Source organism: Asterias rubens, chromosome 6 (assembly GCF_902459465.1).
Source record: "Asterias rubens chromosome 6, eAstRub1.3, whole genome shotgun sequence".
NCBI classification, from domain to species: Eukaryota; Metazoa; Echinodermata; class Asteroidea; order Forcipulatida; family Asteriidae; genus Asterias; species Asterias rubens.
In genome coordinates, this window is record NC_047067.1 from 20,766,750 (window position 1) to 20,789,219 (window position 22,470).

The 22,470-nt window shown below is 39.4% G+C and overlaps 4 protein-coding genes across 4 annotated transcripts; 3 read left to right on the forward strand and 1 right to left on the reverse strand.

The window, feature by feature from the left end:
- The first annotated feature begins 1,947 nt into the window (after nt 1–1,947).
- On the forward strand, nt 1,948–6,037 carry LOC117291222 (acyl-CoA (8-3)-desaturase-like). The gene is given in 6 exon segments (XM_033772829.1): nt 1,948–2,318; nt 3,296–3,544; nt 3,865–3,948; nt 3,950–4,039; nt 4,533–4,658; nt 5,157–6,037. Coding segments are annotated over 5 exon segments (372 nt in total). The 5' UTR covers nt 1,948–2,318; nt 3,296–3,524; the 3' UTR covers nt 5,209–6,037.
- A 736-nt stretch (nt 6,038–6,773) lies between these two features.
- On the forward strand, nt 6,774–16,907 carry LOC117291523 (angio-associated migratory cell protein-like). Its single transcript, XM_033773299.1, has 12 exons — nt 6,774–6,896; nt 7,607–7,817; nt 8,192–8,323; nt 8,690–8,809; nt 9,224–9,363; nt 9,747–9,891; nt 10,378–10,461; nt 11,264–11,379; nt 11,684–11,766; nt 11,942–12,032; nt 15,070–15,227; nt 15,544–16,907. The coding sequence occupies exons 2-12, from the start codon at nt 7,724–7,726 to the stop codon at nt 15,617–15,619; spliced, it is 1,239 nt and encodes a 412-aa protein (XP_033629190.1). The 5' UTR covers nt 6,774–6,896; nt 7,607–7,723; the 3' UTR covers nt 15,620–16,907.
- A 147-nt stretch (nt 16,908–17,054) lies between these two features.
- LOC117291524 (collagen alpha-1(X) chain-like) lies at nt 17,055–18,530 on the reverse strand. Its single transcript, XM_033773300.1, has 2 exons — nt 18,278–18,530; nt 17,055–17,977 (listed from the first exon to the last, which is right to left on the reverse strand). The coding sequence occupies exon 2, from the start codon at nt 17,975–17,977 to the stop codon at nt 17,090–17,092; it is 888 nt and encodes a 295-aa protein (XP_033629191.1). The 5' UTR covers nt 18,278–18,530; the 3' UTR covers nt 17,055–17,089.
- Nucleotides 18,531–18,964: 434 nt separating this feature from the next.
- LOC117291525 (SOSS complex subunit B1-A-like) lies at nt 18,965–22,373 on the forward strand. The gene is made up of 6 exons (XM_033773301.1): nt 18,965–19,591; nt 20,151–20,289; nt 20,440–20,511; nt 20,874–20,946; nt 21,234–21,306; nt 21,511–22,373. Exons 1-6 carry the CDS (start codon nt 19,504–19,506, stop codon nt 21,702–21,704), a joined length of 639 nt encoding a protein of 212 aa, XP_033629192.1. The 5' UTR covers nt 18,965–19,503; the 3' UTR covers nt 21,705–22,373.
- The last annotated feature ends 97 nt before the right edge of the window (nt 22,374–22,470 follow it).

Genomic DNA, 22,470 nt, shown 5'->3' on the forward strand with positions numbered 1-22,470 from the left:
TGTTTATATATACATATATGATAACAGCGGGTGTACATACGGAAAGTTACTTCTTTCTCTCTCTCTATACATATATAGAAAATTATGTGCCAACATTTGGATCTGAGAAGCTTCAAGACTACTGCGGTATTACTATCAGCTATTCTTCCTGCATGGACATACTTCACTCCAGAATTGGCAACCATCAACATACGCTTACAACTTCCAAAATTTCCAATGGTTATTAGTATACACGAGTTCCAAATATCGAACATACATATAAATTTCAAACGATGATAAAAGTTTGGGCTTTGTATACCGTACCCAAATATTGATATATACTCGCTTATCATTTTGTTCTGTCTTTAGATTGCTTAGAGAGCCATTTTGTTATTCGTGGCTCTCGGGATGGATGTTTGAGCTGTAAAATATTTATCTTTCTTGCAAATGTTGCGAAGGGTGTGGTATTTTGGGTACGTAGTTGAAGTCATGGTGGGAAAGTACAGGAAATCGGACGTGAAATAAACGTTTTAAAATAATTATTCACTTTATGCAAATCTCAACATTTGCATAGAGTGTATACCTATTCTAAAACGTTTACTTCACGTCCAATTTCTCAAATTACTTGGGCACCATGACTTCAAGTACGTCTCAAAAATACCCCCTTCAAATTTTCGGGATAAGATTAAACAGTTTATAACAAACAACAGATTAGAATGACAACATCTCAGATACATCCATCCCCCGGGGGCCACGAATCATAAAGTGGCTCCCTAAAGAAGCTAAAAACAGATTCAAGAAACTCTTACAAAGTGACAGGCAAACTATTAACCGTCTCTCATTAATAGCACCCTCGGCGCATGACTAATGATAACCGCATTCCAAAACAGAAGGGACTCATAAAACATACTGGCTTGAAGGGGCTTTCTCTAACTACCAAATTATACCCCTTTTTATAAGTAATCCGCAGATTGTTTTGTTTTAAACTAATTTTTCCAGGGGTCCATCATTATACGCATGCGAAACAATTATAGCCTAGACTTAGCATGGGGCAGTTTGGGTGTTAAGCTGTCATGGAAGATTTTATCCGTGGCTTTTGGGAATTGTTATACATTCTTTGGACTGTCTGAAAGAGTTGGGAATGCTTTATATTTGGGGTCCATGTAGAATAGTGCTGCCTCGTCTTGGTGCAAGGCGTTTCTCAGTTTCAATTCACATCACGGCTCGGCCAACTCGTATAGCGCCCGCCACGACCGCCCGTAAAGCCTATCAAACCCGACTTTACCCTGTTATTAGTCTTCAAAAAAGAAAAAGGAAAAACAAACCCTTTAGCCTTAAACCCTTTTTTTAATCTTCAGAGAGGAAAGAGGAAAAACAAACCCTTTACCCGTTACCATTTTTTCAATCTTCAAAGAGGAAAAAGGAAAAAAACAAACCCTTTACCCTTTACCGTGTTTTAATCTTCAACAAGAAACAAAGGAAACACGAACCCTTTACCCGTTACCGGTTTTTTATTCCAACAAGGAAAAATGAAAAACAAACCCTTTACCCTTTACCGTTGTTTAATCTTCAAAAAGGAAAAAGGAAAAACAAACCCTCTACCGTTTACCGTATTTTAATCTTCAAAAAGGAAAAAGGAAAAAACAAACCCTTTACCCTTTACCGTTGTTTAATCTTCAAAAAGGAAAAAGGAAAAACAAACCCTTTACCGTTTACCGTATTTTAATCTTCAAAAAGCAAAAAGGAAAAAACAAACCCTTTACCCTTTTTTAATCTTCAAAAAGAAAAAAGGAAAAACAAACCCTTTACCCTTTACCGTGTTTTAATCTTCAAAAAGGAAAAAGGAAAAAACAAACCCTTTACCCTTTACCGTTGTTTAATCTTCAAAAAGAAAAAACGAAAAACAAACGCCGTAACCCTTTACCTATTGCCTCTTTGGCGTTCCATAACACGATCGCCGGTGAAGGGTTTCGACGTTCGTTTTTCCTTTGCGTGGATTCCAAAACGGTAAAAGGAAAAAGGTTTGCTTTTTCCTTTTCCTGTTCGAAAATTTTGAAAACTGAGATGAATATGGGAATCGGTTCGTTTTGGTTTCCTTATAAAGGATTGGGAGAGGACTAAGGGGGCAAGGTTCGTTTTCCTTGTTCTTTTTACATTTTAAAATGGAAAGGGGGCCGCTCCGCCTTCTTAGAGGCAGCAACCACCGTTGAGAGTGTACACAGCGCCATCAGGCGTCGTGCTGGTGGTAGTGTGAAGTAAAAATTGTTTTTGCTGGTGACCAGAAAATGTACAAATCGACAAACACCTAGTTTGTGTAAGACTAAGAGCAATTAAATGAGGTAAGATTATCTAAGAATTGTAACACTATGTTCCAATTATGTAATTGTTTCTAGGGATAACTTTCCGTATGGCGCCACCACTTTTTCACTCATTTTTACAAAAAGGGATATATCAATCAGGTAAATTAGATACTATATTATTTTATTTCGAATATATTACTATATTTATTTTTTACAAAAAGGGATGGATAACTTTCCGTAGGCCTATCAGGGCCCAAATTCATGGCTCTGCTTACCGCCAAATTCTGCGCTTACGATCACGATTCCCTGCTTACGTGCGAGCACTGAATTTCTGCGCTAGCCTTGTAAGCCCAGAATGCTTAGTAACGGGGAGTACGCACACGCAGAAGCCCAAATTCGCCGCTAACCTGTGAAATACGCTTGCCGTAAGCACAGAATTCCCTGCTTCCGTAAGTGTCGAAACTGTGCTTACAGTAAGCAGAGCCATGAAATTTGGCCCTGATCACTATCCCCCTATGGCGCCACCACTATTTCACTCATTTTTACAAAAAGGGATCTCATTGATTGAGGGATAGTATTTCATATCGAATGAAAAAGTGGTGGCGCCATACAGAAACTTTTCCAAAAAGGGCATCCTAATTCGACCTAGTAACTGGGGCGCTAGATTCCTTTTTATCGAAATTTTGACATAATCGATCAACTAGATAGGTGACCGATAATATCAAAATTGAAAAAAAAGGAATCCAGCGCCCCAGTTACTAGGTCTAGTAACCTATGAGAAAATTGTCACTGGAGCATTTCAAGGGCACTAATAGCAATGAGTGTAAATTTGTATATTTTTGTAAATGTTAAATTGTTGTAGTTCAGCCTTTGACTTGTGCTGCGAGGACAGTTTTTTTAAATAAACCATTTGGACCCAACCATTTTCTAGAGGTCGTTGGTTCAAGTCTCGCTCCGGTAACTTTGTCTTTGTTCATACCCAATTAATAATTGTGTAATTTCATTATTCACTTTAGATTTGATGAGCTGAGTGGATTTGATACAGCACGATAGGTAAAGGCAGGGGTAAAGGTCAGCAAGGTCAGAGTTCAACACAGATCAACTTAAATGATGCCTACTCCTGGGATGCAACGGTGAAGGAACACAGCAGTAAGACGGACAAGTGGGTGGTGATTGAGAATTGGGTTTATGACGTCTCAAAGTGGGTGACTAGACACCCAGGAGGGTTCAAGGTTTTGTCCCACTATGCTGGGGAGGATGCATCGGTGAGTTTCTTAGGGTGTTAGTGAAGAGGGACAAGTGAGTGGTGATTGAGAATGGGGTATATGATGTCTCAAAGTGGGTGACTAGACACCCAGGAGGGTTCATGGTTCTGTCTCACTATGCTGGGGAGGATGAATGGTGAGTTTCTTAGGGTGTTATGGCTGGCTGTCAAAGGTTCCTAAGCTTGCATGCGTGCTTCTCAAACTTTGCAATTCAGCTCTTAGCTGTGAGTAAGGTTGATAAGCCTCCCAAATTATTAATTATTATTATTTTAATTATTGTCTGGTTGATTGATAGATTGTATTCCCCCACAACCTTGCAGGTTTCTTGAGAGTCATTGGTTCGTGTGGGTGACCCAGATGAACCATATACCCATGGAGGTAGACAATGATACTCATAAAGACTGGCCCTCTGCAACTACACGCCACCTGCAACGTCGAACCCTCTGTTTTCAACGATTGGTTCACCGGACATCTCAACTTCCAGATTGAGCACCAGTAAGATATAAAACCTAAGAGACGATCTTGTTTCTTTTCCATTGCAAATCAGTGATTCTTTTCGAATCCACGACCTCGGCTCCAGATTCTGCTCAGGCTAGCTTGGCCCTGCGGTTGTTTTGACAACTGCGCATGCTTTGCGTTTGTGCTCAGGGCTTCAGACGAGAGGAAGGAGCCTGAAGCCGAATCCAAAGCCGAAGCCAAAACTTTGAAAGGGCCAGTGAGGCTGGAAGGCTGGAAGGAAAAATAGTCTGGCAACTTTTGGTGAAACGAGAATTAGAACGTTTTTTGTCATTCAGTATTCTTGGAGTCTGACAAGAGATTGCGAATACACTGGGGCAAAGCCCCTCTTTGAACGATCAGTGTAGACGGTTCTTTATGTTACAAACACACAACACTTGGAAACGTCAGCTTTACATGTCATCAGAATGCCAAACATTTGAAGGGCATTTCTGTTGTAATAACACTTTATTTTGTCTCTTGTTGGTTTCAGTCTGTTCCCGACCATGCCCAGACACAACTACGCAAAGATAGCACCCCATGTCAAGTCCTTGTGTATTAAACACGGTCTTAGTTACCAGACTAAGACATTACTCGGAGCCTTTGCTGATATTGTGTGGTGAGTTCCTCAACTTGGTCAGGTTCCCTGAAGGCCTGAAGTCAGGAATACATTGTTAAAATGTTTGGTACCTGTGAGGGTAGAGGTTGATATTGTATACGAAAAGGTCTTTGAAGTGCCACGGCAGCTCGGGCTGTTTAATCCCCAGGGAGTTGAAAAAGATAAGAGCAATGTTTTTGGCACAATGACAAGGGTGCTTATGTAAAGCTCATCGATACGTTATTGTAAAAATGGGCTATATAAGTAGTAGTTATTATTATTATAAACCACCACTATATACCTATACCATACTAGATGTTGACGAAATATAGGCCTGCACTTGCAATACACCTTGTCAAACTATTCTACCACGACAGTGATTTGGAACACTCTTTTACAAGTACATTTTGTGTTGAGCACTCGCACAGTAGGAGAAAGTTGTGAAAATCATTTTAGAAGGACATTCAATTTTTCTTTACCTTTATATTTAATTAACTTGTTTTGTGTTTTTAATTGCAGGTCTCTCAAGAATTCTGGTCAGCTTTGGTTTGACGCTTACCACCACACCTAGATAAGTTTGTGGGAGTAGAATGTTGCTAAAAACGACTTGTCCGCAATTAAAATTGTTTGGGTCTAATAATTTTGTGGGTAGGTCTAAAGAAGTAACTGCAAATCGAAATTCAGTTTTTATGCAAAATATGCTGAGAAGTTGTTACTGTGTACCCTGGTCACATTTTTTAAATATTAAATTAATTAAACAAATGTTTATGCCTAAGGTATGCAGAGAACATTTTAAGCAATCGATCAACTGCAATTTTCTTAGGTTAGAAATTATGTAACATTTCCGTTCCATGTGAAATTTGTCTTTCACACTTAGCGTTGTAAATATTATGATTTGCCTTTTGAAATTCTCGATCCTCAAATTATGCAGACATTAAATTATTATTTTATTGGAATTGGGAGAAATAAGTTATTCAATTTACATTCGCGCGAGCACCATTATATAGTTGGATTGTTTTTTTCGACTTCATTCTAGTAGGTTAGTTAGTGCAATAGAATAGTGGAAAACACTACACAAATTTTTGTGTGGCACAAAACGTGTATATTATTTAATGTTAATTTGTTTACATTTGTTTTCTAAAATTGTTTTTGCCAAAAAAGGTTTTACAAAAAGAGCTTTTATATTGAGACTTTACATCAGTATCTTATGAAATCTAAATCTGTGTGTATGACATAACTTAAATAAACATATTTTGCAGGACCCAAATGTCACAAAGACATTGCTTAAACATAAACGCCAATTGTATTTTGTTTGAAGTTGAGTTGGAAGTTAATTTGGAAAGTTTTGTAAGTTTTTGATAATAGTTAAGTGTCGTAATTAAAAAACTTACAAAAGCTTACGCAAACTGTCTTATTGCAATTATTTGGACCAGTTATGTCTGTGAATGTTGTCCTTGTTTAAAAAAACAAACTGATTGATATGATCACTCCTTTGATGGGTGGTGTAATTACATACGCTCTATTAAAAAAAGGCATTTATGTAAGTCTTCACGAACAGATGGCCGCTCTGTGTTGTGAAGCTTTTGCACCAACAAAGTGCGAGGCTGCCCACCGGGCCTGCTGCCCCAGTCAACCATCGTATTTGCACACCCCATAGAATCTCAAATAGCAACCACATCACGTGATCTATCTATGTGACTAAGTGTGAAAGAATTTATTTAAGTGTGAAAGAATTTATTTTAGCAGATGATAATTTAGTTTTAAAATTTAGAGGTTGGATGATGTTTCTTTGACTTATTTTGTTGGCATAATAATCATAATAGTGCACTAGTGATATACCAAAAGTATGTTCAAGCATAACCATAACCTACGACAGGAAACTTTATTCTCAGCATGATTAATTATAATTATTATAAGGGTCGATAACATACGACCCTGCGATACAACAGTGGGCGCTTTCCTAAATATAGACTAGTCTTGGCCCAAGACGTCAATTATCGGTACCGTATAGTGTATTATGTACCACGCCTCGTATTAATTGATCTCCGGACCTTGGGTCAAGACTAGTCCCACCTCCCTGCCGTCTGCGTAGTGGTTGAGTTGACGGCACACAAGTGAGTTGACGGAAGAGGGCGCTATTTATCAAGACCGTTAAATTTTCACACGTGTTTGATTGAGGAACGTTTGTTGCAAAAGAGTGGACTTGTTTACCTTCCTCCATGTTTTTGTTTTTACTAACTATTGTCATCTAATAATTAAGTAAGTGATAGTTTACTGGAGTTGTTTGTTTTATTAGTAAATCAGGCCAAGTTACCGTAACTTTCAACAAGGTCAGAGAGAGAGACTGTTTGTTACGGACACGATAGTTTGCCCAGATTACGGACGCCAGTGTTGACTGAAGATTATCTCTTTCTGTTCTAATTATTGACTGTACTGTGCAGAAACCTCCGAGGCTCTGGAGACTTGCACATTAGATAAATTATGTAACAATGTTATTGTTTTATCCATATATGTCCAGACCTGATATTTCACACGGAGGACCGTAATAAATAAGGCGATTGCCGGCCTCCGCACCGTCATGATGTCCCCGCCGTTGCCCAAAGGCCAATGCAATTGTATTTTGGGCAAGACCATTGCCTTGCACAGTAACATAGTGGGTGCCCTGGAAAATGAAGTACTCCAGTAGAAATTTACAATTATCTCATGTATAGTCATACTCAGACTCAGTCATCATACTTAGGGTGCCCTTTTTAGACCCAGTAACTGGGGCGCTATTCTCTAACTCATAACTGGATAAGTAACTCAGGATCTAGCGGCGGGGACCTGTCTTTATCCTAGCAGAGAAAGACAGTGGCCCAGTCCAACTTAGCCACAACAATGTCAATACCAGAATGTCAAAATTGCTGTGGTGACCTAGAAAATAACGATTAGGAAAGACTAAGTTTATATTATATATTTGCACATTGCAGTTCTTCTTGCACACGACAGCCCAGTGCTAGGTAGGTCAGCATCCAAGACCGGCACAGTTCTTTTGATAAAATATAAGTTCTCTTGAGCGATTGCCCTAGAAACAATCTCATCTGACCATGGATCCTGACGGTGACTCCGACAGTTGCTTTGAAGAGGCAGATGAACAAGACATGGCAGAGGTCGTTGACCTGAACGAGATGGAGGGAGGAGGTATGGTTCATTTCTTATCATTTGCTCCAAAGTTTCCTCTCCTTAATTTGCATCCACCAGGTTCACACTTCCCCACAGATTCCATATATAAATGTACATTGAATCGAATTGAATTAAAAAAATATATTGGATGATGTGAATATTCAGTTATTAGGAGGGTTGATTAGGTACTACTACTTTGGAGGTGCTTTCCCCACTTGATAACATATTGCAGGTTGACATTAGAGAAAGCATAATAACCTGATATTTCCTCCTGCAGAATACATCATTGATGACTTGGGAGAGGAGATGGGATCGGAAGCAGATAATGCATCTGTCTTATATTAAACAATAACATTAGAGAAAGCATAATGACCTGATATTTCCTCCTGCAGAATACATCATTGATGACTTGGCAGAGGAGATGGGATCGGAAGCAGATAATGAAGAAGAAGAAGAAGAAGATCTTGGGATGGATGAACCAACCATTGAAGACGATGCGGACTTCTGCTATGAGAAACACACAGGTACAGAGTGGTTAAGAAATATCAGGGCACCACCTTAACACAATGGCCCAGCCCATCAAACATATTCTTGTAAAAACTGCTACGGGCTAGTAAACACCACTTCTCAACTTGCCATATGGGCAAGGGCTACTAAAACATGTACAACCTAATACCTTTTTTAAGTTGTTCATTTTATTGTTCATTGTTTGAGTGTAACAATGCATCAGAAAGGTACATTCATTACAATACATGTTTAAATCAGGGCTAGTAAAACTTCCTGGGGGCAAGTAAAACCCAGAGTTTATTAGGGACGGTTGGCTACTTTTACCGGTTGTTTTAAGTTGTGCATTTAATAGTGTTCTCTGTGTTTTGTTGTTCAATTATTAGGTTCTGTCTTTTGCTGTGATCTTGAACCAACCAAGGCATCTCTCGCTGTTACTGGAAGTGAGGATGACAAAGCGTATGTCTGGAAGGTGGGAGACGGGGAACCAGTGTTGGAGTGCTCAGGTACCTGACTACCGATGTTTTAGTTCTAGGTTGTAAACCATACAAGGACATCTCAATATTACTTGTAACCTACTTTAAACAAAGCGAACTGAAACACACTGACAAAACATAAGCTCTCTGTTGTTCTTTTCACAAAAACATGATCATCTGATTTATTTTGATTTTACAGGTTGTTTGCATGGTGTATTTTTGTTTTAAAATTAAAGCAGGCCTGATACTTGCCTCTATGCCCCCTGGTCATTGCCTTGGTGCCCTTGAGTTGCTCTAGTAAAAATTCACAATTTCCTTTGACCAAGGAGAAGATGCCCTTGTACTTTCAAAAATGAAGCAGACAGGCCTACTAAAAATTGACTCTGAACATCAATGTTGAAGTTCAAATTTAATGGAGGATGGCACTTGTTTACTTGAATGCAGGACACAAGGACTCAGTAACATGTGTTGGATTCAGTCACGATGGAGCTTTGGTAGTAACTGGTGATATGAGTGGTCTCATCAAGGTTTGGAGTATAGAAACACAAGAAGAGGTCTGGTCATTTGAGTGCTCGGACTTAGAGGTAAGGAACTTGCTCTAGAGTTTAATGACTTGGCTGATTGTCTTTAAATGAATAAGGTATGTGGTGATACTAACAATCTCTTTTGTGAGGAGTGGTGGCTCTGAGAAGAGCCAATATGTTCTGCTCGACATTTCGGTCAGTGTGGTCTGACCGTCTTCTGGAGAAGAAGAGCACACTGAACGAATTGTCAAACAGAACCAACCGGCTCTTCTCCAAGCCTCCACTACTCACATAAGAGATCTTGTGCCACCGCAAGCCTAACTTACTTAGTATTTTTTCCACCATGCATAGCCTAAAGTCTTATCTATACAGGATAGTTGGACTATACATGGATTGGCATAGTTTTATGACTCATCCTATTGTCTTTGTAATTTGATTGACAGTGGCTGACATGGCACCACAGCTCCCACGTTCTTCTTGGAGGTACGGCAGAGGGACAGGTGTGGATGTGGAAGGTACCAAGTGGGGAGTGTAAGACGATGCAGGGACATGGATGCCAAACAACCTGTGGCAAAGTTCTTCCAGACGGTATGACATCGTTGCCCCTAAATCAGTAATTTTTTTATTTTTTTATTTGAACAATTAGTCCCTGAGATAGCTGCCCCTACATTAACTGTCATATCTTGTGGTCTAGTTGGTAAGACTAAGACACTGCTCTAGAATTGCAAAAGGTTCTTTCAGATGGTATGCCATCATTGAATTGTATCACCATTACAAACAGTGAAAGACTTTAAAAACAAGCTTTTTCCTAAATGTGTACATTTTAGTAACCACTGTCTTTATGTCAATGCATGTTTACTTGAGTACTTTTATATAAATCAATTTATTATATTTATTATTAAGAAGGCTTGTTCACTCATTTAAGAATTTTGCTTGTGCCTTACTTACATTTTCCTGCTAAAGTAGGCAAAAAAGTCTGCTCCCTGCTAAATAGTTAAGTGTGAAGTGAAAAGAAATATTGCATTGAGATGAAGTGAAGTTAAAAATAGCGATATTATTCTTGGTCTCCAACAGGAAAGAGATGCTGCGCTGGATATGATGATGGAACCGTCAAAATATGGGACTTGAAGGATTCAACATCGCTTAACACATTCAAAGGTAAACCCTCCTACTGTATGACCATTTAACATTGTCCACATGGTGCTGAGTTGTACATCAACTATGCCAGCCTGCAATATGATATCATGTTATGAATGCATCAGTACACAGTCAACCCTCGTACACTCTGACCATTCAATATCATTTACTGTAGTTGTGTATGATAGATGCACTATACCAGCCTGCAATATGATGTCATATAATGAATATAGTACACAGTACACACTTAACTGTCTGACTATTCAATATCATCCACTGTATGATAGAATTGTATGATAGAAACATTATGCAAGCCTGCAATATACATGTAATATGTAATGAATGTACACAATAATAAAATAATAATAATAAGACTTGTAATGCGCACATATCCACCCTGCTGTGTGTTCAAGGCACAGTACACAGTCAACCCCTACTCTATGACCATTCAATATCATCCACTGTGATTTTGTATGATAGATGCACTATACCAGCCTGCAACATGATATGTGGTGAAGCGTCCGCTGAGTACACAGTCAACCCCCTACCCTCTGACCATTCAATATCATCCACTGTGATTTTGTATGATAGATGCACTATACCAGCCTGCAACATGATATGTGGTGAAGCGTCTGCTGAGTTCACAGTCAACCCCCTACCCTCTGACCATTCAATATCATCCACTGTGATTTTGTATGATACATGTAGATGCACTATGCCAGCCTGCAATAAAATATGTGGTGAAAGCCAGAACTTCACATGATTGCCATATTCTTTGTATAATTCTTTGGATGGTTATTTCGTTCTCATTGTTTCTCCAAAGGCAACACTGGGCACAGTGATGGTGTAACGGCGTTGGATTGCCATAGCAACAACGTCGTGGTTCTAACTGGCTCTGTTGATGGCACAGCAAAGATTTTAAACAGCAACAATGCAAAGGTAAGCAGGACTCCTAAAAATTATTTGTTTATAAAGTTCATATCTGTAGCAGTTGTCCATGGCTGTATTTTTGTTTGAAATTTTTTTAAATGCGAGAAGATAGCTTTTGTTCAGCCCCAATTTTGCCATCATTGCATTTAATCTGGAGATGGGTAATTCAAACTGGGCATCAACTTGTGACCAAACAATGCATTGTAACAGAAAATCATTCAAATTTAACTCCAAAATAGCTTTAGATTTATCACGGCTAGACACATGTTGTTTTTCTAATTCCATAATGTTGTATTCTTTATATGTCATCTAGGTGTTGGCTACTTTTTCAGCCGGGGCGATCAAGGAAAACATCGGGGACAGCAACTCAGTGGAATCTGTTGGTTTGTGTCAAAGGTCAGTCACTTTGCGGTCAAAGGTCACCAAATCCTTAATGATAGTCTTGCTGTAAGAGTTTCTTATGTTATTGTTAGTGATTAAATTTGACCTATAGAGGGCGTTCACTAGAAGCCATGAACCAGTCAGTGAGAATTTTTTAACTTTACATCTTTGGTCTTTTTGGTTGTTACAGTCAATCTCTAGCTGCCGTAGGGTCACTTAATGGTTCACTTGGATTATGGGACGTACCTACACAGAAGATCAGACATCAATGCCAGCATGAGGTAAGAAGAGATTCGTCCTACCCCTCAACTTCACCCCCCCCCCTCCATCCATCCAGTTCTGTTTTTATGGATTTTATTTCTGTCCATGTTCCTCAGGCTGTCTCTGAATTAGTGGCTGTGACTGTGACTTTGCTGCAGCTGCAGCTTTGTAGCCACAGCCAGGTTCAGCCAAAGCCATGGGATGAAGCAAAGGCCCCTAACAGAAACCACAGTTGCAAATTTAAACATGCTAGCTGTGTAAACGAAGAATGCCTAGTAATGTGGAGGCCTAACGCGCACAAGCAAACATTTCTTGCTAACCTTTGAAATATGCTTGACATACATGTATGCGCTGAATTCCCTGCCTCCTTAAGCGTTGATTCTTTGCTTACGGTAAGCAGATTCCCTGCCTCCTTAAGCGTTGATTCTTTGCTTACGGTAAGCAGATTCCCTGCCTGCTTAAGCGTTGATCCTTTGCTTACGGTATGATTCTTTGCTTATGAAATTGGGCCCACATGTGTTATACCTGGTGTACTGTACAGTGTAGTGTACATTAAATGTTGTGAAATTTACATGCCATGGTTTGTTTGTTCAGTTTGCTGACTTAAATGGCAAGCATGGTAGACAGTAGTCTAGTGTGTGACTTTGGCACAAGGGTAAATTAGCTTCCCAAAATGGTGAACATGGTAGACAGTAGTCTAGTGTGTGACTTTGGCACAAGGGTAAATTAGCTTCCCAAAATGGTGAACATGGTAGACAGTAGTCTAGTGTGTGACTTTGGCACAAGGGTAAATTAGCTTCCCAAAATGGTGAACATGGTAGACAGTAGTCTAGTGTGTGACTTTGGCACAAGGGTAAGGGTAAATTAGCTTCCCAAAATGGTGAACATGGTAGACAGTAGTCTAGTGTGTGACTTTGGCACAAGGGTAAATTAGCTTCCCAAAATGGTGAACATGGTAGACAGTAGTCTAGTGTGTGACTTTGGCACAAGGGTAAATTAGCTTCCCAAAATGGTGAACATGGTAGACAGTAGTCTAGTGTGTGACTTTGGCACAAGGGTAAATTAGCTTCCCAAAATGGTGAACATGGTAGACAGTAGTCTAGTGTGTGACTTTGGCACAAGGGTAAGGGTAAATTAGCTTCCCAAAATGGTGAACATGGTAGACAGTAGTCTAGTGTGTGACTTTGGCACAAGGGTAAATTAGCTTCCCAAAATGGTGAACATGGTAGACAGTAGTCTAGTGTGTGACTTTGGCACAAGGGTAAGGGTAAACTAGCTTCCCAAAATGGTGAACATGGTAGACAGTAGTCTAGTGTGTGACTTTGGCACAAGGGTAAATTAGCTTCCCAAAATGGTGAACATGGTAGACAGTAGTCTAGTGTGTGACTTTGGCACAAGGGTAAATTAGCTTCCCAAAATGGTGAACATGGTAGACAGTAGTCTAGTGTGTGACTTTGGCACAAGGGTAAACTAGCTTCCCAAAATGGTGAACATGGTAGACAGTAGTCTAGTGTGTGACTTTGGCACAAGGGTAAATTAGCTTCCCAAAATGGTGAACATGGTAGACAGTAGTCTAGTGTGTGACTTTGGCACAAGGGTAAACTAGCTTCCCAAAATGGTGAACATGGTAGACTAGTCTAGTGTGTGACTTTGGCACAAGGGTAAACTAGCTTCCCAAAATGGTGAACATGGTAGACAGTAGTCTAGTGTGTGACTTTGGCACAAGGGTAAATTAGCTTCCCAAAATGGTGAACATGGTAGACAGTAGTCTAGTGTGTGACTTTGGCACAAGGGTAAACTAGCTTCCCAAAATGGTGAACATGGTAGACAGTAGTCTAGTGTGTGACTTTGGCACAAGGGTAAACTAGCTTCCCAAAATGGTGAACATGGTAGACAGTAGTCTAGTGTGTGACTTTGGCACAAGGGTAAACTAGCTTCCCAAAATGGTGAACATGGTAGACAGTAGTCTAGTGTGTGACTTTGGCACAAGGGTAAACTAGCTTCCCAAAATGGTGAACATGGTAGACAGTAGTCTAGTGTGTGACTTTGGCACAAGGGTAAGGGTAAATTAGCTTCCCAAAATGGTGAACATGGTAGACAGTAGTCTAGTGTGTGACTTTGGCACAAGGGTAAGGGTAAATTAGCTTCCCAAAATGGTGAACATGGTAGACAGTAGTCTAGTGTGTGACTTTGGCACAAGGGTAAGGGTAAATTAGCTTCCCAAAATGGTGAACATGGTAGACAGTAGTCTAGTGTGTGACTTTGGCACAAGGGTAAGGGTAAATTAGCTTCCCAAAATGGTGAACATGGTAGACAGTAGTCTAGTGTGTGACTTTGGCACAAGGGTAAATTAGCTTCCCAAAATGGTGAACATGGTAGACAGTAGTCTAGTGTGTGACTTTGGCACAAGGGTAAGGGTAAATTAGCTTCCCAAAATGGTGAACATGGTAGACAGTAGTCTAGTGTGTGACTTTGGCACAAGGGTAAGGGTAAATTAGCTTCCCAAAATGGTGAACATGGTAGACAGTAGTCTAGTGTGTGACTTTGGCACAAGGGTAAATTAGCTTCCCAAAATGGTGAACATGGTAGACAGTAGTCTAGTGTGTGACTTTGGCACAAGGGTAAGGGTAAATTAGCTTCCCAAAATGGTGAACATGGTAGACAGTAGTCTAGTGTGTGACTTTGGCACAAGGGTAAATTAGCTTCCCAAAATGGTGAACATGGTAGACAGTAGTCTAGTGTGTGACTTTGGCACAAGGGTAAGGGTAAATTAGCTTCCCAAAATGGTGAACATGGTAGACAGTAGTCTAGTGTGTGACTTTGGCACAAGGGTAAATTAGCTTCCCAAAATGGTGAACATGGTAGACAGTAGTCTAGTGTGTGACTTTGGCACAAGGGTAAATTAGCTTCCCAAAATGGTGAACATGGTAGACAGTAGTCTAGTGTGTGACTTTGGCACAAGGGTAAATTAGCTTCCCAAAATGGTGAACATGCTAGCAAAAGCCTTGTGTGACATTGATGCAAGGGTCAATCAACTTTATTTCTGTTTTCCAATAGGCCGGTGTAGTGCGAGTAAGATGGGACCCGGCCGGATCACCAACGATCTTCACAGCAGCCTTGGATGGTAGAGTCTTATTATGGGATGCACGATCTGGAGAAGCTGAGGCTTCTTGGTCTGGACACAAAGGAGAAATCTTAGATATGACAATAAGCAAGTACGTCAACAACTCAGCATTTCAAGATCATGTTTTGTTGATATATTCAATTTGTTTTTCTTTGCGATTGTGATTTATTTACTACTTGTGTAATTTGACCTGTTTGTATTAAGAACCCAATCAAGAGGGTTTTGTTATGGGTACACAGTCTGTTGTCTTTGTGTGAGCTGCTGGTCTAAAAGTTCCATTCATTTGTTGTTTTGTTTTTCTCTGAAAACCAATTTTTGGTGAATGAATACTTTATCTTGTATTATTTCTTTTGTCTTTTTAGAAAAACAAACTGTTCTTTAATTGTTGGTTTTATTTTTATTTTCAGCGATGGGAACACAATCCTGACAGCGTCTGGCGATACTTCATCAAGAGTCTACTCACTCCAACGTCCAGAGAGGTAGAACGCATCCAGTAAAAGCGTGTATCGTTTATTACATAATACTGTACTACATTTTAGACAAGGAGTTACGACATCCAGGAGGTAGAACACATCCAGTTAAAGCCTAATGACATGTTAATGTGTCCTACTTGATGGCAGGTTTCTGAAATGGAACTATATTTCCCTCTGATGAAATTTAGCTTTTCATGAAACTAGGTAGCAGCAGACTTAACCGGCATGTCCACTGACACATACCATTCAAAATTCCTTCAAGAGCACCGGACTCGAGCTCTGGTGTTTCTTATCAGCAGAGTGTGGGTTCAAGAAAATACTGAATGTTGAAGCGTCCTCCTGAGCTTTACTGAGTGACGGGTGTAAGTGCTTATATAAAAAGCTACTTTTATCATTCTTATCAGGTACTGATAAAATAAGGGGAAAATTAAAATTTCATTTAATGTAATTTTCAATCAAACTGAACTGATTGCTGTTGTTTCCTTCAAATAGACTGCCAGTCAAAATGACGTGTTCCTTTTTATAATACAGATATTTTGTCAAACACTCTATGATATTTTATTGGAGTAGATTGCGCAAGTCGTTTTGTCAAAGGATTTAGTTCTGTCTTGTGGCGAGAAGATTAAAACACAATGAACAACAGACCTTGAGCTAAGACTATCAAGGTATGCATCAATTTGATTATGTTTTGCTGTCCCCACTTTTTTTAAATTGTAAAATATCCCCTTGATCTATTTCTAAGCTTATTTTGTGTTGACACAACTTAACCTGCCTACTAAAGGTGGGCCAAGGCATTGTAATGAATGGATTTTATTGAACTGTGTGGAAATAAGGACAAATTTATTGGTTCATTGTTTCCTTGTGGTGACTTCATCAGGAGTCAAATTAAATTCATTCAAAGTGTATTTTTTGAAAAATCTATACATTGTATTCCATAAGCTATTTTTGTCAATCTATAAGTCAGAATGACATGTCTTTATAAAACTAAACGATTGGGGAAACAAGGTGGCAGTCGACAACCGTTTAAAACTTCCCATTTTATTTGTTAAAATTCACTTTAATTCATTGTATTATAAACGTCATGTGAACAATATTAAAGGTGCTCTCTCATGTGCATTGATAAGATATACATTATATTAAGTTTTGCAATTATGACAGTCACTAATTTTACAATTGAACCAAAATAGCATGGTATTAATTTGATGACTTCAAAAGAGTTTGAAAAGAACTTTTCCCAACCATTTGCTTTTTCTTTCACTTAAGATCTTGTCCTTCAACGATTCAGTTACTTAAATAATATAAAATGACACTTGGTTTTGTACATAATGCGCCTTTTTTGTTCTGTGTGAATCCATTTTAGCATGCAAATCATGTTCAAACTTAATTAATGAGTTAATGAACCTAGTGTTCACGCATACATCGCATTGTTCATAGAACTCGGGTCTAGTTGCTAGGAAGGGATTACTTGTTGATGGATTTATCAAATAATGAATCCGCTGAAGACTGTGTACTTGTACGTCTTTCCACTCTGAACAGACCCGAACATAGTCAAGAATACTGTATCTCCCGATTCTAGCTCCACCACTGCACTGCCAGACAGCTGGTCGTAGTTCCCCGGGGACACCGTGTGGACAGACACGACTTCCTCGCCATTTTTGTTGAGATGGAGACGTACATATTCTACATCATCTGACTTCAAAGCAGAAAACATGAAGACATAGAAGCCAGTCCTTGGGGCTGTGAATGTACCCGTGTTGAGATCAAGAATGGTGGTGTCCGGTGAAGCTGTCACAAACTCTGAGAATGGGAGCCGAGTGGTGTCCAATGATGAAGAGAATGCAGACGTTCTTCGCACTGTAAACTGTATTGGGCGACGTGACTGTCCTGCCTGACCCTGTCTACCCTTTTCACCAGATACACCCACGTCTCCCTTTAGGCCTCGTAACCCAGGTACACCATCGAGCCCAGGGAGTGCCCTCCCTTTGAGCCCTCTTGGCCCTTGATTGCCTGTTACTCCACGTGGTCCGTCAGGTCCAGGGTTTCCCTTTTGACCTGTTACTCCTTGGGTTCCCGTGCCCGTATCTCCTTTAAGTCCCCTCGGACCAGGTTTTCCAATTGCTCCGTCGTCTCCAGTTTCACCCTTTGTTCCGGGAATACCTGGCTCTCCTTTGGTTCCAGACAGCCCGTGTGGTCCCTGTGGTCCTGCACCTCCGGGTACTCCAGGTACTCCGGGCACTGCTGCGGCACCTTGGCAGCACACTTTGCAAGTTGAAACTTCTTGGACTGGTTCAATGGGTGCCTGAGTAGCTTGAAGCTTTGTGAATTGAGCAACAGTAAGGATCAGTAAGATTACTACGCAAGACTGCATCTGGAAAGAAAAATAATCGTCTTTTTAAAATGTATGTATTGACTTCGTATTGCTCATCCAGAACAGTTTGCATCAAAGTGAATGCATCTCAAGTTATTACTTTTTCCACAGTTTCAAATTATCATCCATGCATTTGAATGAGAACAACAGATGGAAAGGGGATGGCGAATCAAAGTGAAAATCACTGCCCAGTGTTAATTAGTACCTTGTTGCACCCTTTGATGACATTTTGTTCATAATATATTCAAAAAAGATAGTAAATATATTCCCGGCTTCCTTTTAAAATCTCATGTAACTTACCTTGGATAACTTGTCAAAATTATTCGTCAAAATGTCAATGTAGGATGTAATTTGATGTAGAGATACAGAAACTTAGCTAGCAGACGATCTGAGCTCGTGTATGAAGCCCGTCCTTGTGTGCCGCTTTTCAATCAAAAAAAAGGGTTTTCATTTTTCCACTCGAACAAAATACTGCAGTTTTGACTCGAGCCCTTCATACTAAATTGATTGACAGCCTACTATAATCATTATGAGTAATCAAAGATCATTGTTTGCTTTGAGGTCCCCCTTCCTCTAGGAAACTCCTCCGAGAGATGAAATTGTCAAACTGACCTAGAGTCCTTCTATGACTAACCCAAACCCACAGTCCAAGTTCATTTAAGACAGGCAGGAAGATTACATTCATGGTGTTGCAACCCCCCCCACCCCCACTTGAAGTATTTTAAATCTTTGTCCCAAACAGTCTGATCCTTTGTACCATGTGTCTTTATAATTGATTGCTTAAGAATAATTAATAGGTGATATTTTAATTAAAGTACAACGAAAGGTTTGATGGACATCCTCCCTCCCATCACAGGTTCTCCTGTTTTGTTGCACCTACCCCCCCCCCCATCAGTTCCTAACCCCGCCCCCTTAATCTCCACATTGTGCATTACCAAACATCAACAACGGAGGGCGCTACATAACTTCACCGTTAGATCGGCAAAATTAAAGACATGACCGCTGGTTGTCATGTCCAGGCGCTCTATTTTAGTTCCATTTCCAGTTTCATTTCAACAGGACACATGAAACTGGCCATTTAACTTAAATATGTGTATACATACAGAGTAAGATACATGTTACGAATATCGATGGGACGTGAAAGCAGCTGACTAGCATCAAGCTTCGAGCTTCAAATTCTCCCTTCACCGTCCACCTAATCCAATGTTATGGAGAAAACTCCATAGGCCCAGCAGTACAGAACGGACAGTACATAAAGAGTGTACTGTAGGGCATAGCAGCTGACTGCATGCTGCATGCTGATCACACACAAGAAGTGACAGTTAGTTGCATACTATGTATGAACAGTGTATGTTCGCAAAACTGAAGACCACTGACTGAGACCATAATAGAGCAAGGAACAGCCAGACAAAACTTTCGTTGGCATTTTGAACCCAAATTCAAATAAGTGAAGTGGGGTTTCGGATTGTAAACAAGTCAAGGTGACATTTTCTGACACTGTTTTTGTAAAGAAGAAGTTGGAGAGGATGGCAAATGAACCTAAAACCACAAATATCAAAGAAGTGCGACCAGGAATGAAAAACCTGAACATGGCTTTTATCGTCCTTGAATTAGGTACAGTATAATATTTTATCACAAGTGACATCGTTCAGTTTGTGTTCTAAACTTCTATTTATGAAGTTGGTCTCTCTGTGAACAAATTTTAGCCCTGAAGTACTGTTCGGAGAACTTTCCGTATGGCGCCACCACTTTTTCACATACGGAAACTTTTCCTACTGTTCTGTAGTGGAGTGTAGAGTGTAGTGTGTTTTATTTGCTAAGTCACTCGGACCATAGGTAAAGTGTATTTTTGTGATTTTCCTCATTTGTTGTTGTTTTTAGTGTAACTTTTCTACAACAAGCATTCATTCATATTAGTTGCGATAATGTAACCCTCCTGTCGACGCCCGACGGCAACTAATTTTTATTATTGCTGCTTTCTTTGTGTGTAACTTTTGAAAGTAGGTAGGGAAATATCCCTTCACAATTTCACTTTCAGAAAGATTTATTTATTTTGTTGAATTATTATAAGTGGCATATGAACCTTTCACCAGTGGTTTAAAACTCACTCGTCAGTGGTTTACAACAGTTAAGTTGAGTTAATGTTTTAATCTCTTGTTACTTGAATCTGTAGGTGCTTCTTCCAAAACAAAAGATGGTCATGAGGTTCGTTCTTGTAAAGTAGCAGATAAAAGTGCCTGCATTAATATGTCAGTGTGGGATGAACTAGGCAGAATTATTCAACCTGGAGACATGCTGAAATTAACAAAAGGGTAAACAAAATATTCATTAATTTTAGAAGTCTGTTTCAATAAACTCTCAGCTCTTTTGTTGTCCAGGTTTTTTTTCTTCCTTTTTGTTCACTAAATCTGGCTAAAATCTTGAAAAGAAATTATTTTCAAAAATGTTGTTCATATACACAGGTATGCATCTCTATGGCGTGGCTGTTTAACATTGTACAGTGGAATGGGAGGAAAGTTGCACAAAATAGGAGAGTAAGTAGATTTCCATGCAAAATGTCTTTTTAAATAAGCTTTTATTCAGAGAAGACGATGGCTTGAGAGAAAAGAAATATTTTGAGATTGAAACCGGGCTGTCTACTTCTAATTCTAGCTTATATTTTGGGGTGAACTTTCAAAAAATTCATTAAAGTATTTTTTATTCAAACAAAAGTTTATGATAACAATCTCCGATGGGGGTAAAAGATTGGAATGAAAAGATGTGAAACCATCTTTTCAGGTTTTGTAGCAGCAGGCCAGGGTTTGAAGCCAGAATGCAGGTGAAGGCAAGAAAAGTAAGACTGGTCCCATGTACAGTGTTTTAACTTTGAACATCTCTTTAATATTTTCTTGAACAGGTTTTGCATGGTGTTTTCTGAAACTCCAAACATGAGTGAACCAAATGCTGAATTTATCGCCCAACAAAAAGTCGTAAGTAGTTCTTTCTGGCACATTTGTTTCATACTTGAGTCTTTTTTATGGCTACGGCTATTTCCACATCATCATGCGTTGAAGTATAGTGTTTCCTTAGCAACATTCCTAGCCATAGCTGTAGCTGCCAATTTCAAAGACCATGAGAAAATAATATGTTCCCTCCTTGTAAAATAGAGAATCAGTATTCACTATTTAATGTGAACACTTAATGTGAATACATGGAACATGACATTGATGTTGACAAAGTGATGAAGATTTGTTGTTATTTCTTTTGTTTTCACCAGAGTCTTCAAGAAGGGCGAAGTAATTCCCCAACTGGGCCGGGGTCAAGTGATGGAAGACCGCCCAATAATGGAGGTACGATTGCAAATTATTAACCACAAATTGCTTTATTAATTTCATTGACTTTTAGCATTGTTTTTATCTGCATATAGATGTAAGAATATAATTAATTTTGGTTTACGTTAGCACTGTACACTCAGTACTTTCCTGAGTCCTGTTAGAATTTTTATGATTGTGATGATTTATATTTCCTTATTTTCTTTGCACTAAAATGTACAGGTCCGAGAATGGGAGCCAATGGTAACCAGAACTCCAAAGGTGCTTTTGAACAACAACCTGCTCGACCCCCTACCCCTCCCTTCTTACAACCTCACCCAAATCGAAGTGGTATGGGCCAAGGAGGCACCAAGAATGGCATGGGCCCGGGCTTTTCCACTGATCCTAGAGGGGGGAGAGGAAGGAGAGGAAGATAGCACCAATATTTAACATTTATGTTTCCTTTGTTTGTATGGATTAGTTTGTTGATCATGTTGTTATTAACTAGTTCCCTTCTAAGTGGATCCATATAATTAGATTATGCGTTGGATAGGGTCTTGGATTGGGAAGGGAAGGGGCAGGGTCTCAGATATGGGGTAATGGAGGGGGGGGTATTCTTAGAAAAACACATGCTTCATTGAACTTGTTAGTGGATGAAGATGTGTCATGTATTTTTACCATCTTGGTATTTTCCCTGCCTTCAAAGGGAAAAACTAACTAAATGTTAACTAAATGAGATTCATCACAATTAAAATGGCAACTAATGGATAGAATATTTTGGTCTACACAGGTGTTTGCTTGGTTTGCTAACAATTGTATGTCTCCAATTGACTTCTATAGGTTTGGATAAAAATCTCCAAATATATTTAAGACTTATCCAAAGAGATGCCAGAAAGCTTAATAAATGTTATGTGTACTACACACAAATTAAAGAATTGTTATTGGTGAATGACGGGAAATTACGTGTTGGAATTGATGATTGGAACGTCACTTGGTTTCATCCAATGTCACAAATTCTCTGGAGTTCAATCATTATATGTTTCTAAACAAAGAATATTAGTTATTTGTGAAGAGATTATGAATAAATATGATTTCTTTGTAATGAACCACTCGAATTAGTGTATTGAATTCATTGTAGGGGCTGTTCTATTACCAGGGGATGGTTATTGTGAAAGTTGATACCATAAAACAGTCGTCGGTAAT

What these genes read in the sequence shown, in the direction of transcription:
- LOC117291523 (XM_033773299.1), top strand. Translation starts at nt 7,724, where the DNA reads ATGGATCCTGACGGTGACTCCGACAGTTGCTTTGAAGAGGCAGATGAA. An exon ending in ACCAGTGTTGGAGTGCTCAG is followed by an intron (nt 8,810 to 9,223) that starts GTACCTGACTAC and finishes ACTTGAATGCAG; the next exon opens with GACACAAGGACTCAGTAACA. An exon ending in ATCGCTTAACACATTCAAAG is followed by an intron (nt 10,462 to 11,263) that starts GTAAACCCTCCT and finishes GTTTCTCCAAAG; the next exon opens with GCAACACTGGGCACAGTGAT.
- LOC117291524 (XM_033773300.1), bottom strand. Translation starts at nt 17,977, where the DNA reads ATGCAGTCTTGCGTAGTAATCTTACTGATCCTTACTGTTGCTCAATTC.
- LOC117291525 (XM_033773301.1), top strand. Translation starts at nt 19,504, where the DNA reads ATGGCAAATGAACCTAAAACCACAAATATCAAAGAAGTGCGACCAGGA. An exon ending in ATGCTGAAATTAACAAAAGG is followed by an intron (nt 20,290 to 20,439) that starts GTAAACAAAATA and finishes TCATATACACAG; the next exon opens with GTATGCATCTCTATGGCGTG. An exon ending in AAGACCGCCCAATAATGGAG is followed by an intron (nt 21,307 to 21,510) that starts GTACGATTGCAA and finishes TAAAATGTACAG; the next exon opens with GTCCGAGAATGGGAGCCAAT.